The sequence below is a fragment of the Budorcas taxicolor genome, chromosome 21 (genome assembly GCF_023091745.1).
Source record: "Budorcas taxicolor isolate Tak-1 chromosome 21, Takin1.1, whole genome shotgun sequence".
NCBI lineage: Eukaryota > Metazoa > Chordata > Mammalia > Artiodactyla > Bovidae > Budorcas > Budorcas taxicolor.
In genome coordinates this window covers 16,415,835-16,433,977 of record NC_068930.1, presented here as the reverse complement: position 1 = coordinate 16,433,977, position 18,143 = coordinate 16,415,835, and the positions used below count along the sequence as shown (strand labels likewise).

The window sequence follows — 18,143 nt, the reverse complement described above, 5'->3', positions numbered from 1 at the left end:
GCAGATTCTTTACTATGTGAGCCACCAGGGAAGGCCAAGAATACTGGAGTGGGTAGCCTATCCCTTCTCCAGGGAATCACCCAGGAATCAAACTCGGGTCTCCTGCATTGCAGGCAGATTCTTCACCAGCTGAACTACCAGAAATTAGCTCATTGACTGACAATAAGAAAATGTTGGGTGCAGGAGGTGTCTGGGTCTGGTGGGGGAAAGTCTGGGCCCTCCTGACCCTAGGGCCTGGTGCTGTGACACCGCGCCACTGCCCCCTACCCCCGCCCCCCAGACCCCCCATACCTTGCTGGTGGCAGTGGCCGCCGAGCCGGGCAGCACCGGTGTGTTGGTGACCTGCACGTTCAGGTAATTATTGTCGATGAGCGGCCAGGCGCCCTGCACCTTGCAGGTCTGGAAACGGTCTGTGAAAGTCCGGAGGTGCGGGTCCCCAAAGAGGCCGCAGTGCGTGTAGTTGGGGGCGGCCGCTCGGTTGTGTAAACTCTTCTCGTAGTGGCAGATCTCCGGGCTGTCCGAGCGCTCCTGGCTGTCCCCGGGGGGCGGCAGCGTGCGCAGGTGTGGCTGCGACGTGGGGCCATCTTTGGAGCAGTTGTGCTGGCTCATGAGGTCCTCGATGCCATGGACCGCCGAGTGGTAGGCCAGGTCCCCCCTGCAGGTGCGCGCGGTGCGCCGCGTGCACAGGGCGTAGGTGCGCAGCGCGGCGCAGAACTCGGGGGCGTCGTCCGCGGCCGGCGCGTGGCTGCCCGCCGTGGCGCTCCAGAACTCAGAGTTGCACTTGAGGATCTTGCACGAGGAGGAGGCTGCAGGGACGGGAAGAGGGGGCGCCTTCAGGTTGGAAATGGTGAGCCCAGGCCTCCGGAACCCCTGCAACAGGCCAGGGCGGCGGGCACAGGCAAGGGAGGACACTGGCCTCTGCCCAGGTCCCGCAGGTGGTAGGTGGTCCAGTGCAAGATCGGCCCTGCCTACCATCCTTAACGACCCTGGGTGCCCAGCCCTCCGCAGGCTTAAAGGGTTGGGGGAGCATGCCCCTACTTTCCCTACTCCAGCCCAGCCCCTCAAGCTTTCTGCCCACCCTTGTGCCTTTGACACATTCACACCAACAGCAATCTGGCAGGGAATGAAGCCCCACTACTCAGTATGTGCTCCGATCTCTGCCACTGTGTAACCTTGCATGAATCACTTAACTTCTCTGTGCCTCAGTGGGCGCCCAGTCCTGTCTGACTCTTTGCGACCCCAAGGACTATACAGCCCACCAGGCTCCTCTGTCCATGGGGTTTCCTCAGCAAGAACACTGGAGTGGGTAGCCATTCTCTTCTCCAGGAGATCTTCCCCACTGAGCCACTTGGGAAGGCTGCCTGCCTCATTATATCTATCTAGAATGTGGGGTGATAATAGTATCTACCCTATGAGGTTGCTCAAAGTGCTAAAGGACTTACCCCTGCATGGGGCACAGAGTGGAAGCTCAATGAATGTCGGCCACTGTGATTATTCTACTAGCCCCAGTTCCCCGGCTTCCTCTACAGACTAAGGGCGGCTTCCCTCTCAGTACTGTAGCTCCACACACCATTATCCTGCTCTGGACCACAATCTGGGAAGCAACTAAGAGTGATAACCTTCGATGTGTCCCAGTTCATGCTTTTCCCTGCCAAGGTCACTCACAAGCTTTGAGACCTTAGTGATAATTTTATTGTTGTCACTAAGCTGTGCCTGACTCTGCAACTCCATGGACGGTAGCCCGCCAGGCCCCTCCGTCCATGGAATTTTCCAGCAAGAAGACTAGAGTAGGTTGTTGTTTCCTCCTCCAGGGGATCTTCCCCACCCAGGGATTGAACCCATGTCTCCGACATTGGCAGGTGGAGGCTTTACCACCGCCCACCTCATGCCTGAGAACTGTGACTTTAACACCCCTGAATCTCGCACCCCCCGACACAGGGACGCTGCCCTTTCCCACCAGCCTCCTGGATTCTTCTGTAGAGCTCGTGGACACTACACGTGGCAGCAGGAGGGAAGCTTCTACACTGACTTCCAGGGGCAGAGGGGCCAGCAGGCCCAGCGTTTGGTGTCTCAGCCCAGTCAGCAGAGAAGGGGGGCTCTGGCTCCAGCCACCCCTGCCTGGGCTGCTAATCTGACTCTTAACCTTGGAAAAGTCTATTTACTTTCTGATACTGGCTACCTGATGTGAAGAGCCGACTCATTGGAAAAGACCCTGATCCTAGGAAAGACTGAGGTCAGGAAGAGAAGGGGGCGACAGAGAATGAGATAGTTGGATGGCATCACCGACTCGACGGACATGAGTTTGAACAAACTCCAGGAGACAGTGAAGGTCAGGGAAGCCTGGCGTGCTGCAGTCTATGGGGTCGCAAAGAGCTGGACACGACTGAGCGACTGAACAACTGGCTTTTTACCTATACAATCAAGCGGGGATTAAAAGCAGGGACAGAAGTCCACTGGGGCAGGTTTCCAAAAGCACTGTGCAGGCCGCCGCCCGGCCCCGTACCTAGACACCTGGACAACCTATCTTGAGGCGGTCACTCACCCCTGCAGGAGCAGACACCATGCTCCTGGAGCAGATGTGGCCTGCCTAAGTCACACAGCTGGGAAACAAGATGCTCGTCCTGAAGTCCAGGCTTTTCCTCTAACGTGACCTGTGTTTGTCACACTGCTGGTAAACAAGGCCATTTCAGGTGGTATCTGAGTAAGCAGTCTTCTTTTAACTTTGAGAAGTTACGTATTTACTTACTTAAGTATGTATTGGGGAAAATAAAATAGATTTGACAGGAGAGCTACAGATTTCCCATTTTAAGTTGAAGAAGCGTGCCAACCAAAAGCAGCGGACCTGGTAAACGATAGGTGGTGAGGGCCGTGAACAGCTGCCCAGCCAGGGAGACCCCCTGTGTGGCCGCCCTCCCGAAAAGGCACGTTCCTGGCCCAGGGCTCCTTTAAAAGGCGTCTAGAAGGGACGTCCCTGGTGGTGCAGTGGATAAGAATCCTCCTCCCAGCGCAGGGACACGGGTTTGATCCCTGGTCCAGAAAGATTCCACATGCAGCTAAGACCGTGGGCCTCATCTGCTGAGCCTGCACGCTCTAGCCCTGTGTTCTGCAACAAGAGCAGCCAGTGCAGTGAGAAGCCGGTGTACCACCAACAAGAGAGCAGCCCCCGCTCTCCGCGACTACAGAAAGCCTGTGCAAACGAGGAAGACCCAGCACGGTCATCAATTAAAAAACAAGGTGGGGAGAAGATTCTCTGGGTCTGCCATCTTCATGATTCTCCCACCTGCGGAAGAGGCCCAAGGGCCCAACCTCCCTGTGGGCTGCAGACGCTACCGTGGCCTGCGTGGGAGACGGTAAAGGAGACCCTCGAGGCGGAGGGCTGGGTGTGGAGGGCATCGTGCAGAACAAGCCACGTGGAGGAACACAGGTCAGAGGAACTGGCCGACGCAACCCCCAACCCTCCACCTCTGGTCTGTGCGATGTCCACTCCGGTAGTCTCAGGGATTCTGAAGCAGGTGAGCTGCCCTGCCCTGCTGCCTTCTCAGAATTCCAGAATAGGCATCTCGGAGGAAACCATTCCGGAAGGAGTGAGCCTCGTGCTGCGTGGTGGCTGCTGTGGCTCCGTCTGCTGCCCACCAGTCCCGGGACCCCCTCTGGCCCTTACCATGCCCAAAGGACACGAAAGACAGTGCCTGTCCCTTTATAGCTAGACCGCTGCAGCACACGCAGGCCTGCGTTGGCCTCAGCTCTCCTCCAGAGCCCAGCTGGGGCGGCAGAGACACAAGTCCCAGTCAACTGACTGTGTCCCAGGCTCAGTGGCCTGGGCCCCACAGATCCCACGTCATTCAGGGCCCCGGGCAGCCCCGTGGGCAGGCACTACAGCACCCCATCTCCTAGAGGAGAGAGCCAGGCTCAGGGAGGCTGGCTTTCTTGCCTGAGGTTCCACGGTGAGGAAGAAGCAGGAATTGAATTCGGCCCTTCAGGTAAAGAACCCTCCTCCCAATGCAGCAGATGCAAGAGACGTGGGTTCGATCCCTGGGTTGGGAAGATCCCCCGGAGGAGGGCATGGCAACCTACTCCAGTGCTCTTGCCTGGAGAGTTCCATGGACAGAGGAGCCTGGGGGGCTACAGTCCACGGGGTCACACAGAGTCGGACCCGACTGAGCGCGCACAGTCGCAGACCTGAAGGACCTGAAGGGTCCTCAGCAGCTCCAAGGCTTCAGACAACCTTGGTGCTTCCTGATTCCCCACAACGGCCGCTGGGTGGTTCTCGGGCACACGCCCCCCTGGTGGGCTTCAGGGTGACTGCGGTGCGGTGCTGAGAGGCCCCCACCCACCAGGAGGCCCACACACTCTCTGTGGCATTGCATCCACACTCTGGTTCCTGGGGTCTGTTTCTCAGGGTGCAGCCACCGGCGGGCAGGGACTTGAAGGCTGGGGTCAGGAGGGTGCCTAGGTCAGGGCCAGCCTGTACTCAGATGGTGGTGTCAGGAGTGCCTAGGTCAGGGCCAGCCTTCACTCAGATGGTGTGGGACATGTTGGGGGGCACTCCTCATCCTGTCATGTGTGGCTCCATCCCCCACAAACATGCAGTAGTGGGGGCCTGTCCTGCTATCTCCACAGCTTTGAAAACCAGGCTCAGAGCCGTGTCTCAGAGCTCTGTGGTGTGTCTGAAACCCATGACTGAAATCCCCCTTAAGGCGCCCCCCCAAAGGGAGTCCCTCAGATGCTCGGGGATCTGCTCAGAGGGCACTCCTCAGATGTCCCTGTGCCCAACAGGTGGGCTCTGACCCCACCGGCCCGGTAGGCCTGAAATCTGCCATTTCCGCCAGGCCCTCTGGGGCCTGAGTGGGTTCTTCTCTTGTCAACAGCCACAGCCTCAGAGGGGCCATTACTCCTCACCCCTTCCACCGCCACACGCACAGGTCTGGGATGTGCGCTGGGCACATGGTCTGGGCTGGGGGGCAGTGAGGAGCAAGCCCAGCAGGGAGCCCAGTTGCTAACACAGAGTGGCTGCGGCGGGCAGCTCTCATCTGCTCATCCCTGCTCATCCAGGCGCCTTCTCTTGTGCCCCCGGCCCCCCTGCCATGGGGAGCGACAGGGGGGGATGGCAGCCCCGCAGAGGGTGCTCTCCCACCCTCCTTGTGCCCAGGGGCCAGGGCCCCGCTCTCTGCCTCCATCTGAGCACGGTGGTGGTGGTGGGGCTGAGCTCCAAGCTCTCAACCATCTGGAGAACGTTTGCGATGCTGTCACCTGGGACTGGGCCAAAAGTGGAGAAGTCTGAAGGAGACGCTGGTTGCCCGCGGTGCTGGGCAGGGGACTGGCCCGAGGTCCCGCTCTGTCCCTTCCTAGCACTTGTGGGGAGTGGCTTGGCCTCAGTTTCCGCATCTGTGAAGTGGGGGCAGCACCAGCCTCAGAGCCTGCTGGAGACTGAGGAGGTGGATGGGCAGTGCCTGGGACCAGCGGGCACTCCCTAGATCAGAGTCCCTGCCAACAGTCTCGGAGAGGGACACATACAACCCCTGTGGGGTCAGAAGCTAAAGGTCACGTGGCAGGGCTGGAAGGAAGCCAGCACCTCCCCCACTTCCTCCCCGGGAACCCAGGGACCGCCCACAGCCTCCACTCTGCTGCCTGCAGCTCAGTTCAGGGCCCTGGCTGGCCCTGGAACCTGCTCTTCCACCCTGACTCAGATCAGAGTCTGGGCAGCTCTTCCTGACTCCATCATGCCCAAAGGCCCAGCCTCACCTGGATCGAGCCAGGGCCGTGATGTCTCTGGCCACACACCCCCGATGTCCTGGGTCTCCTCGGGCCTTGCACAGCTTCCTGGGCATCTAAGAGGAAGCCCAGGAGCTCTCACGGTAACGGACATGCTACCCGATCAGGGTGGGGGAGAGGCTTGCAACAGGCCACTGAGAGTAATGAGAGCCGGGGCCAGAGGTGGGGGAACCTGTTCCCTTCTGCCCTCTCTCCAGGAGGTCATACAGTTCTTCCCAGCCTGGCAGCCATCATTTCCTGGGGCCGGGGGCGGGGGTTCCCAGGGATGCCAGAGCTGGACAGTCCCCACGGGTGAGGAGCCGAGGGGGCCCTGACCCCTGTGGGGCCATCCTGCTGCCCTGTGTCCACTTCTGTAAATCACAGGTGGAAGCTCCCCCCACCACCACCTCCCAGGTCAGAGACTTGATGTAATCTGGCCCAGCATCAAAAGGAAAAGCTCTGCACTGGGGCGTCACCTGCCAGAGAGCCCAAAGCAGCTGATTTTTATGTGCCATATCTTTAAAAAAAAAAAAGCCCTAATCACCTGAATTCCATGCAGTAAACCTTAGCCTTTTCTGATGTGAGTGTTCAAGGAAGGAAGGAAGGCAAGTCTGAGAGTCTGAAACACCTTACTGTGAGTGGGAGGAGGAGGCGAGCTTTTCTGACCGAGGCCTTCTCTGCTCAGGACTGGCTCCTGCAGACCTCGCTAGGCGGCCAGGCGGCAGCGGAAGAGTGCAGAGCCAGGGCCTCAGTTCTCCTGAGCTCCTGTTTCCAACTCAGATGCTGCCCTGTCTGTCCTAGGGCGGGGGCGGCTCTCAGGGAGCCCGTGCTGACCCTGGGTACCTGGAGCTCCATCTCAGCACCCAGGAAAAGGCTAAGACCGTGCACAGACTTTACACTTCTTGGAAGCCTAGGACACCTGTTTTGTTTTTGACTCAAGCCTCTTGGGACTTAGGACTTCAGGGATTAGCTACTAAGAAACAAATAGAGGAGAATCCAGAGGCGGCAAAGACACTGGCCAGCCCAGGTCACCACTAGGAAACCACTGAATTCCCTCCGGTGCCCCACGATGCTGGACACTTGGCTCAAAAGGTGGGGCGCAGGCTGGGGCTGTTATGGGAACCAACTGACTGAACGAAACTGCCCGCCCTGGCCAGGGAAGACAGTAGCCACCTGCATGAGTTATCTTAACAACAGGAGGTCCTGGTAAGGAACAAGGAGCTAAGAAGCTACCACCAACTGGAAGAATTCGGGAAAGGTCAAAAGGAGACAGGAGACACCAGTCTGTATGTCCTACCAGCCTCCCCGAATCCTTGTTGGAATCCATCCTTCTGGATGTATGTACCACCAGGAAGGACTCTGAGTCAGAATGAGGGGCCAGAGACAGCCAGGAACCTAACCCCATCCCGGGAGAACCTGGGACCGCCAGCCACGTGGCAGAGCACTTCTGGGTTTCCTCACCCTCCTGCTCTCCACCTTTCCCAATAAAGTCTCTTGCTTTATCAACACGTGTGTCTCCTTGGACAATTCATCTGTAAGTATCAGACAAGAGCCCACGCTCAGCCCTGGAAGAGGGTCCCCTCGCCACAGCAGGACTTGGGGGCCCTGGGGATCCATTTGCTCCCAATTTGTGCAGTGAGGCCCAGGGCTTCTGTTTCTCTGTGCAACTGGCTTCATTGAGATCACTGTAATTACGGATTGCTTGGTGGGCAAACTCCAGGTCAGCTTCAAAACGCATAGCATGGAATTTTAAAACCCAGGGCCTGAGAGCGGCCACAGGTCAACAGTTTGCACCTCCAGCCAGCCCCCGCGGCAGGAAAGCCCCCTGCCCGGCGGCACTCCACTGCTGGGCTGGGCCAGCCCCTCCTGCTCTTGGCAGCTCCAGCTGTGGACCCCAGGTCTGCCAGCTTGAGGGAGATGGGTGGGGGCTCACAGGGAAAAGGCTCAACAGTAACCCTGCTGATACTGGAGATGGCCCCTCGGCTTTCCTGGGCCACCTTCTTTGGGCCTCACAGAACCGTGTCAACCATCCACGGCCGAGCTGGGGTGCCACCTCGTGCCCACAGATCCCCCGAGAATCCTCTGACTCCCGCACTCATCACTCAAAGCACCTGTGCCCCTCCCCTGGCACCCCGCCTCTGTAACCTTTCACTTTGTGGGGAGGTGGGATCTAGCCTGGTGGTTAAAAAAAAAATCTGCCTGCGATGCAGGAGCCGCAGGTTTAATCCCTGGGTCGGGAAGATTCCCTGGAGGAGGGCATGGCAACCCACTCCAGTATTCCTGCGTGGAGAATCCCACGGACAGAGGAGCCTGGAGGGCTACAGTCCATGGGGTCACAAAGTCGAGCTCGACTGAAGCAACTGAGCATGCACGCACGGGCTCCAGACTACCGTCCTCGAGGTCTGAGACACAGCAGCGAGAAATCACAGCAACACGGCTTGCCTGACTTAATTCTTTTCCTTTAAATAGCAACCCAGAGCCTCTTGGAACAGAAAGGCAGGGGGCGGGGGACAGGGTGCCGGGATCTGGGAGCAGCAGCTGTACAGACCCAGGCAGGATGGAGATATTTATGCACCACCACGGCATTAGCTGCTTTCGGAGACCTCCTTTGAACTGTTAATCAAGCCCAATCTTTCAGAATAATAGCCTGATTATTACCGGCTTGTTTGCATAACAAAGAAGCCCAATAAAACTCACTTCTCCAAGTGCCGAGGGGTGCGAAGGCCCAGCCCTGAGAAAGGAGTCTTAGGAATGCAGAGCCGCTCCTGCGCCTGAACCCGGGAATACAGACAATGCAATTTGCCACCGAGAAAAGCCCAACAGACCAATAAATTACCCTCGTGCAAAGGGGTTAGATCAGGTTTCATTGGTGGTGGAGGAGGGGTGGGTTGAGCCCGGAAAGAGAAAAAAACCTGCCTCTTCTTAAAGGAGTAAGGCGTCTTAGAAGGCGAGCCCCCCCATCACGTTGGGTCTGCCCAGATCTGTGGTCTGCAGGGGAACTGCCTGGGTTCCTATACTAGCTGAAGGTTCTGGACTCAGTCCACTGCGTGCAGGCAAGGTGCTTCCTGCCATTCCTGGAACAAGCTCAGGTGAAGTCGGCTACAAAAACCACCAGGGTGCCGGGGATAAGGTTCACGTGTACAGAGACTGAGGGATGGAGGGGACAGACAGTACCGAGAAGCAGCTGTTTCACGGGGTCTGGAAGGGCAGTGGGATTCGCCAGGTTATGTGGGGCAGAGGTACAGAAATCCGAGGGGCTCCGAAACAGCTGGCATGGGCCGGAAGTGTGCTGGGAGTTTGGAGCCAGACACGGAGTGAAAGCCGGGGATGAGGCGAATGTGGTTCAGCTTCGAACTGCTTTGCTCTGCTCTGGTGCAAACCCTGTGTCCCCATTCACCCAGCTCCCTGTTGCCTGACTCCTCCACAAGGCGGCGCTACACAAGGCCCAGCCAGGTTGACCCGGTCATCACAACCCAGCCTTGCCCCTTCGTCCCCTCCAGCCGCTGCTGTTCCAGTACCCAGCTCAGCCGTGCAGCAGCAGCCCTCCTCACAGCCCCGGGCCCCCAAGGTCCTCTTCCCCTTGTCCCCTCAGTCCCAGGAGTGGAAGTCCCCTCCTGCAACGCTGTATCTGCCTCCGTGGTCCCTCGTGGCCTTGGTGTCCTCCCCTGCCCATCTAGACACAACCCACTGTAATAGCCTCCCTGTGGCAACACCCTGATAAGCCAGCACAAGGATTTCAGGTCAGATCCCGCTGAAAGCGGGAAGCCCACTGAGTAATTTTCAGTATGCTCGTGGCATGATGAGAAGGCTATTTTAGGGAGTGGCGTAACATAACAGAGGGTGGCTTTAATTAGGGTAGGAGCAGGCAGAGCAGAGGGAGGACAGCTTCAAGGAGAACTCAGTGGAAGGGGTTGAGCGCCCCCCCGCAACCCCCACCCGGGGCAGCAGTGATGCTGAGGCTCGTCTCTTAGCAACGAGTTGGGATGCGGATCCCCAAGGCGGTGGGAAACCTGTTCCCATTCTGTGGGCGCAGCAGGGAGCACCTCCCCGTGGCACCAGGCAGGCGCAGTGGGCCACTCCCCACCCCCTCCTGTTCTCCGGCACCGAGGCTGGGCGGGGACAGGGGACAGACACAGTGCCAGAGTTTGGCAAGCTCTGGCTGGGCAGTGTTCCGCAGTCTCCTAGCTTGAGAGGTGCCTGGGGTTGCCAGGTTTGTTGCTCCATCGTCCTGGCGTAAACACGCAGGTGTCTGGCGTCAGACACGGAAGAGGCACACACCCAGGTAAGGGACTGGCTTTTTCACCAGGTGCAGAGGACCCTGCCTTCCTTAACCCACAAGCAGCCAGAGTGATCCCCTTTCCTCAAAGGTATTCCTCCCAGCTCAGCCTGAGAACGGTCCAAGGAACCGCCCTTGCCCGTGACTCCAGCCTGCCTCTTGGCCCCCCTGAGAGCACTGGGGACTTCCTCTGGGGACCGGCTGACCTGAGAAAGATGGAGGCAAGGGGAAGCCTCTCAGAGCATCTGTACTGGCTGAGGGAAGGCAGGAGGGGATGTGTGCTCTTGTGCTAAGTTGCTTCAGTCGTGTCTGACCCTGCGACCTCCAGGACTGCAGCCCGCCAGGCTCCTCTGCCCCTGGAGTTTTCCGGCAAGAATACTGGAGTGGGTTGCCACTTCCTCCTCCAGGGGGTCTTCCAAGCTCCTGTGTCTCCTACATTGCAGGTGAACTCTTTACTGGCTGAGCCATAGGGGAGCTGGGGGTTAACTCACTGCTAAGTGTGGGCAGAGGTGGCTGAATGCCACTCACCGAGCTGGGCAAGCGGCACTGCCCCTTCGTCACACCCAGCCAGGCTTCTCTGTCCCAGCTTCCACACACGCCAAGTCGCTGCAGGAAACCACGCCGAGTGCCAAGGAAAAGGGCACACCTCAGCTTTCCCAACTGGACACCCTCCCCTTCCTCCCAGCTCCCCCTGGAGCCACACGCAGCCGCATCTGCAGCCAAGAGGGTGTTAAAAAGCACATGTGCTCACCGTCAGGCCCAAGGCCACGGCGGGCCTGTCAGCAGGGCTCCTCTGGGTCAGAAGGGCCCACAGCAGGCAGGGGCTGGGCGCAGGACCCCATGCCAAGACCACCCTGCCAGGAGGGCAGAGTGCTGAGCAAGCCTGGCTTCCACAGGGAGGATGGTTTGGGGGCAAAAGTGTCACTTTTGGTATAAATGAAGCGTGCGGGTGAGCAGTTTGGGCTTCCTGCTTTGAGGCACACCCCTTTTCCTGAGTCTAGGTAGCTGCTGCTGTGCTCAGTTGCGTGGGACTCTTTGTGACCCCATGGACTGCAGCCCGCCAGGCTCCCCTGTCCATAGGATTCTCCAGGTAAGAATACTGGAGTGGGTTGCCATGCCCTCCTCCAGGGGATCTTCCTGACCCAGGGATCGAACCCATGTCTCTTGAGCAAGTCTAGGTAAGGCTGGCTTCAGGGATGACAATTTTCCATTCTGGTCCTGCCTCCAGGAGCCCTGTGCTCCTCTGCTCAGCTGTCCCAGGTCAAAAACCACGTGAAGTGTCTTTGCTCCCCCACCTCCCTCCGCAGGCAGGCCCTTCTTCCACCTTCCTCGAGAACCGGGAGGGCACCGGCCCGGCTGGTGCACACACATGTGTGAGCCTGTGTTCCTGGAACATTCCTTAGCACGGGGAGCAATAATGGCTCCTTTTTACAGGGACCTGGGCGCAGAGGGATCACTTTAATAGGCGTTTCGGTATTCTGACTGCCCGGGCGAAATGGTGCATGAAATGAATAAATAAGCAAAAACCCCAAAGACATAAATCTGACTTGGGAAAATTTGCACCGCGAGAGCTCTGCCAAAGTGGCATCTGCTTTGAAATGCTAAGTTGGGGATGGACAGGGAGCAGAGAGGGTCTCTGGGAGGAGGCAACCACGTGAGAGCCATGGGGAAGTGTGGTCCCTCTTCATTCTGCTATCCAATCATATCTCCAGAGTTTCTTATTTTTTCCCTCTCATCATAAAGCCTTGTATGCTACACAGCTCAGAGTCTGAAATGCTACAGAACATGTTTAATGAGTGTGTTTATCCAAAATCTGGCGTGTGGAAAAGCACAGGGGTCTGAGTTCTCCTCTTGGCTCTGCCGCTGACTCAGCTGCGTGATGTTGGGAACCTCTCTGACCCTCTGTCTCCTCGTCGACACAGTGAGAATGATGATGCTTGGAGGGAGGGGTGACCATCTCATGAGGTGACATATTTCAAACATTTAGCAGAATACCTCGGATGCTCTGGCCACTGGACATAAGGGAGAGCTTTAAAAACTGTTGTTCGGGGGGATTTCCCCAGTGGTCCAGTGGTTAAGACTCTGCTTTGCCCTGCAGAGGACGCAGGTTTGATCCCCGGTCAGGAAACTAAGTTCCCACATGCCTTGGGGCAACTAAACCTGTGTGCCACAACTGCTGAGCTCAAGGGCCACAAGTAAGGCTGATGCAGCCAAATAAATAAACCAATAAATATATATTTCCTTAAATGTTGTTTTCCGCAAGGACCTGTTGTACAGCACATGGAACTCTGCTCAATGCTATGTGGTAGCCTGGATGGGAGGGGACTTTGGGGGGAGAATGGATACATGTGTATGTACGGCTGAGTCCCTTCACCATCCACCTGAAACTACCACAACATTGTTAATAGGCTCTACTCCTATACAAAATCATAAATTTTAAGATAATTGTTTTCCTTCAAATGATCATATTGTGGAGAATATAATGGTACCGTGTCTTAAAGGCTATTCATGAATGTTAACTAGTGATGGCAGCCTGGGGGAGGTTGGAATTTTGGTTATTTTCATTTTCTTATTTATCCTTTTCTATCTTTAGGTTTAAAAATGAGTACTGTCTTTATAAACAGAAAAACATCTTTTGGAAAGAATGATTTGGATACGTGGACAACCCCCCTCCCCAAACCTGCGATCTCGGTCTGTGGAGCAAAAAAAAACCAAACAAAAACACAAAGAAACGCAACGGTCCTGTAATTTCCGGGATTGTGCCAGGTGTGTTTGGGGTGCATATCAGAGAAAAGTGCACGGAGAAACAGGAAATGGGGTTCCTGCCCTTATAAACAGATCCAGTGATTTAGAAGAAGATTAAAACCTAAGACTCGGGAAGCAAGGACCAAGGTGGCCAGTCCTCAAGTCATTGGAGGGACGGCGCTGGGTCCCGACAGGTGGCACTGACCTTGGGCTTTGCCAGTGGGCGTTCCCCTTCCAAACCAGGCATGGCATGAGCAAGGCCTGGGGGCTGCCCACCCATAAGGTGGGTGGGTGGTGGCAGGTACGGAGACCAGCAGGGACCTGGAGCCCAGGGGCGTGCCAGAGGCCACGGGAATGAGGCTGGAGAGGAGTGTGGAACCCGGTGTCAGCGGGCTCTCCCTTCTGGGTGCTCCGGAGAGGGTCACGCAGAGCCCTGAGCTCCTGAGCAATTTGGACAGTGGGGTGGGGGCGGGGATCACCCCAGAGGCAGGTCCTAGGGTGGCTCAGCTGCTTGCAGCAGGTGCCAGCGGAGACAGGCAGGACAGGGTGCAGGAATGAGGCCTAGCGCTGGACAAACGGACAGAAGGGGAGGCCCTTTACACCCAGGACTGAACCGTCTGTGGCAGCAGGATTAACAGACACAGGTCAAGCCCTGGTCCCAGGACACGGACAGTCCAGGGAAACCGACCATCCTGGGGTACCCAGGACTGAGGGGGCTTCTAAAGACATGGGACTCCCAACTTTAAAATTAGAAACTCCCAGCTCCACTGGGATGAGTTGGTCACCCTAAAGAAACGGTGCCCTCAATTTCAGGCAGGCAGAATGCAGCCAGGCATTGAAACAGTATGACGCCCCAACCCCTCAACCAAACATAAAACCTGGATCCTCCAACCAGCTCCAAGGGCCGTTCACATTGCACCCAAGCAGGACATGTTAGCAGGAACCGTATGACCTCCAGCACATAAAGCGGTCCCCATGCGGTTCCCTCACCGCCACAGAGACCTGGACCCAACTGTCCCATCTCACGGAGCATTGTTATCTGAGCCTGTTGATTGTCTCTGCCCAGTTCTCCTTTCGCACTGGGTTGACTGCTAGCAATTCCTTCAAGCTTGCAGCGGTTTCCCTTCCTAAACCTGACAACCAGAGATCCTCCCCTTATGCCCCAGCTCATCCTCAGGGCCAAAGGGGCCAACCATCCGCAGGACTTCACATCCCACCCTCCCTGGGAGCCAGGGCTCGGCCCTGCAGGTCCCTTGGCGTGTCACACACCAGCCTGCAGGCTGGCGCTACTGCCACCTGGCTCTGGCAACAGGACTCATTTCAGTCTCTCCCTCTGGGACACAAAGTCCTCCTGGGAGGACAATGATGTGATAAGCGGGTTGACTTGCTTGCACATTTTTGAATGGCAGCTCTCAGATAAACGTTCTCAACTCTAGAATGGCATGGATGTCCTTGGATACCGCACAGGGCCTGGGTCTCTGCAAGCCTTAGTTTCCCCACGAGGATTAATTTCTAAAACAACTGCAGTTTAAAATGAAAGGGAAAGACAGGAGGAAACATGGAACGACCAGGGTAATAATTTTTAGAACACTGATCCTCACAGGTGAGGTGCATCAGAGCCCCCTGGAACGTCTGTCACAGTACAGACTGCACGTTTCACTCCCAGAGCATCAGCTTCAGTCAGTTCCCAACACGCTCCTGGGGGAGGCTGGTGCTGCTGGTCCAAGGACCACACTTTGAGACCCACCGGAGCTGGAGTACAGCATCCATATGTAGCCAACGGGAAGCGTGCCAACATGTCTACAACATATGACTTTGATGAGTTCCTCTTGGAAATCTGTTTTATTAAGTCAAGGTGGTTTCAAAGTTTTAAAAAGTATCTATTAATTGTGTTTTGAAGTGGATGTTATTAGTAGAAGACTCTCCTAAGAAGCCTTTCTTGGCCTCCCGCCATGCACCCCCCTCCCAGCTAGACGTGGCCACCCTGTCCACTGGCTGAAAGTACAGCATTGGGTCCGCAGACACCCTGACAAGCCGAGGGACATGGAAGGGCCCCTGTCCTTCCACCAGGCCTTGGAGCTGGACGCCAGCTTTGCTCAGATGAGGGCCCCCGATGCCGTCCCTGTGTGTCAGGACCGCACGAGATGTGCATGCATGCCGAGAACATGTGAGCACTCTCAAAAGACACAAGCCCTCTCAGTCTTGCAAGAGGTTAAGGCATCTTTCTCCACATAACTATGTCCAATTTAATTTGCACTCCTATGGGTTTACTCCTGGACGCCATTCAAGTCGACTAGCGCTGAACAAGCCTATGCTTTCATGCGGCTGTTCCAGCGGATTCCACCTGTCTTTGGAGGGAGAAGCCGGCACACAGGGGCCCTGACTGTCTCCTGCGCTTTCTTTATTCTCAAATGCCCACCCCACTCCCCACCAAACATGCAGATTCTTTGACTTTATCCCCAAGCAGCTCCTCTGCCGACAGGTCAGGAATACCGATAGTCCATCTCTTTGTGGTGGAAACGATCCGTTTCACCTCTTAAGAGCCTCTCTTCTTGACCCAGGATTCCGGAGCCCACACATTCTCAGTGCCCCCCAGTGTATTCCATTCGGGCATACTGGAAGCTCAGTTTTCAGCAAGGTGGGCAATTTTGACTAAATGCGCCTGTCAAGGCCTCAAATTAGAAGAAACATTAGCCAGTTGGCATGACAGTGCAACAGCTATCTGCTCTATCTGCCAGGTTTTAGTTACCAGCCTTGAAGCCAAAAAGAAATCGGCTTCTTGGAAACAAGTGATGGAATTTGGGCTGTGAATTATATAACCCACCAGCTTTCCTCAGACTATGGGGGAGATGTTTAAAGTTTTCTAAGTAGGAGAAATGAAACAGCAACCCCCTCCCCACCACCAGCACCACCCTGGCAGCTCCCTCCTACCTCTGAGTACCTCCTGCCAGCCTTTCCTTTCCTCTCCCTCCAGCCCAAGAAGCTAACAAGTGCTGCCCCTTTAAGAGCGGGAAGGTGTTGTTTTAAGGGCCTCTAAGCCCCCCTTCTCAATTTCAGCTCCAAGCTGAGATCACATCCCCCATGGCAGCCAAGGGACAAAAGCCATTTATCAACCCATCTGATAAAACCTCCAATGGGCTGGATCTTTATCTGGACCGAGTGGAGATGCACACACACTGCAAACTCCTGCTCCTCCAAAAGGAGGGATTTCTTTCCTTTTCTTTTTGAAAGAGGAGGGTCGCTTCAAATTTTATTTTCTTAATTATTGGGAAGAAACCAAATCAGCCAGACCCTTCTATGGGGGGAAGAAGGGGGCGGGGGGAGGGGGTGTGTGGAAGGGTGGAAACTGCCTTTAAAAAAAAAAAGGAAGAGGAGGAGGACTCCCTGCTGCTTGACCCGGTATGGAGATTGTAATATTCCAGGGCGAGGGTGCACCGGGTGGGTCCAAGGGCTCTTTGAGGCATTGACACCCTCCATCCTGTCTTTGGCCAGGGCCTCCCCAATGGAATCCTGGGCTACGAGCAGGTTGCGGCTCACCCGGGACGCCCTTGGGGCGCGCGCGGCCGGGTGGGTTCCGGGGAGGGGTGTCCCCCGCCCCGAAGCACGGCTGGGGCGGGAAGGTAAACGGATCCTTTCTCCCTTACCGCTGCGGCACGATCCTCCCACCGGGAGCCCCAACTTACAGCCAGGCCGGGTCCGGACTGCCCAGTTCTGCCAGTTCCTGAAACCCAGTTGGCTGAGGAGCAAAACAAAACAACCCAATCCCCGGTCTAACTCAAGTCCTTTCTTGCAAAGCTCGGGAGTGCGCGGGGGCTGCGGATTCGTTCCGGCTGCTGAATGAAGCAAGCTCTTTGCAAAAAGACACCTCGGAACCCCGCAGCACAATGCAAGTGGCCGGGAAATCCCGCCTTGCATAGGGGACCATTTGGTCCGTGATGCTGGGTTTATCTGTATTTTTTTTAGGAAGGGGAAAATGAATATAAAGGGTTTAACTTGCGTTTCCAGGCTGTGAGTAGCATATGGCAAAAATGGAATAAACTTTAATGAAACATTATAAAGAAAACAGACCCGGGATTTAAGTTTCGTGCCTTCCCCCTCCCCGCGAAAGGAAAAAAAAAAAAAAGTAAAGAAACTGGAGCGTTTGGGAAGGAACAAATGCTTCTCTGTGGAGTTGGTCTCCCTTCCCCCAACAAAAACAAGAGGTCCCGGCTCGGAGGAATTTGAAAGCAGCGATCTGCCAAAAACATTGTGAAAAACTATGGGGGATTCATTGGAAACAGATGGGCTTTTTCAGCTTTAATTCTGAAATTCTCTCCCTTTCTGACACAATAAAAACAAACAGGGGGCGACGCGGGATGTTATCACACAGGAACAAGGGGCCGGCGGTGCCCAGTCCGTGGGCTTCCCCGCGTGGGCAAGCCCATGGGGGCGGGACGGGGTCCCGCGGGAGGGGGCGGTCCGGGGCTCGGCCGGGACCTCAGGGGCGCCCCCGGCTCCACCCCTGGGCACAGGACAGGTCTGCAAACTGCGGGACGAGAAGCTAGAGAAAGTGCCCCCCGGATCCGAGTCCGTGCCTCCCTCTCTCCCCCTTCTCCGGGGCCTCTAAGGGGCACGTCCCGGGTACCCCTTTTCTGGGAAGTTGGGAGACGTCCCCGGCGCCTGCGATCTCCCCGCCTGGCTCTTTCTCATTACCGCCCGAGTGGGTTCCCCACCCACCCACCCCCCAGGTCTCCACGCGCATCCATCGCCCCTTCGGCTGGACGCGGGAGAAACAAAGACGCGTGGAAACGCGAGGCGGGGGCCCGAGGGCGCCGGCGAACCTGAGCTCCGACTCGTCCGCAGACCTGTGGCCCGGCGCCGCGAGGAGACCCGGGGAGCGGGCCCCGCGCGCCCAGCCAGCCGTCCCCGGGCTGGAGCAGTGCCTTACCTGCGGGGAAGCTGCAGAGGAGGAAGGCGAGAGTCGGCCAGAATCCCAGGGCTGGACGTCCTGCCCCTCTCCCCATACCCATCCATCCAGCTCGGCCTGTTACCACTAGCCTCTCCCTGGAAGAAGAGTTCAGGAGAAAAAGAAGAAGCAGATAAATCACGCTGCCGAGAAAGGGCGGCCTCGCTCCGCCGGCGGGAGCTGCGAGCCGGGAGGCTCGGTCCACCTCGGCCGCGGGCGCCCGGCGCGCCCCCCCGCCCCGCGCGCCCCGCCCTCGCCAGCCGCCGCCCGGCTCCCCGCCAATGTCGGCGCGGCCCCGCGGCCCCCGCCGCCGCGCGGCCCGCCCCCTCGAGCTCGGGTTTCAGCGCGGCCCGCGGCGGGCGGGCGGAGAGGAGCGGGGCGGGGACCGCGCCGCGGCGCGGGCCGCCGGGACTCGGGGAAGCCGGG

At 57.2% G+C, this 18,143-nt stretch overlaps 1 protein-coding gene across 1 annotated transcript in view; it reads right to left on the bottom strand.

The window, feature by feature from the left end:
• The window catches only part of RGMA (repulsive guidance molecule BMP co-receptor a), a 49,132-nt gene that overhangs the window by 10,428 nt on the left and 20,561 nt on the right, over positions 1–18,143 (bottom strand). Inside the window, exons 2-3 of the mRNA XM_052659591.1 lie at positions 17,700–17,815; positions 292–806 (exon numbers count right to left, since the gene is read on the bottom strand). Of these exons, the coding sequence (XP_052515551.1) occupies positions 292–806; positions 17,700–17,815 (631 nt within the window). The remainder of the gene's footprint in view (positions 1–291; positions 807–17,699; positions 17,816–18,143) is intronic.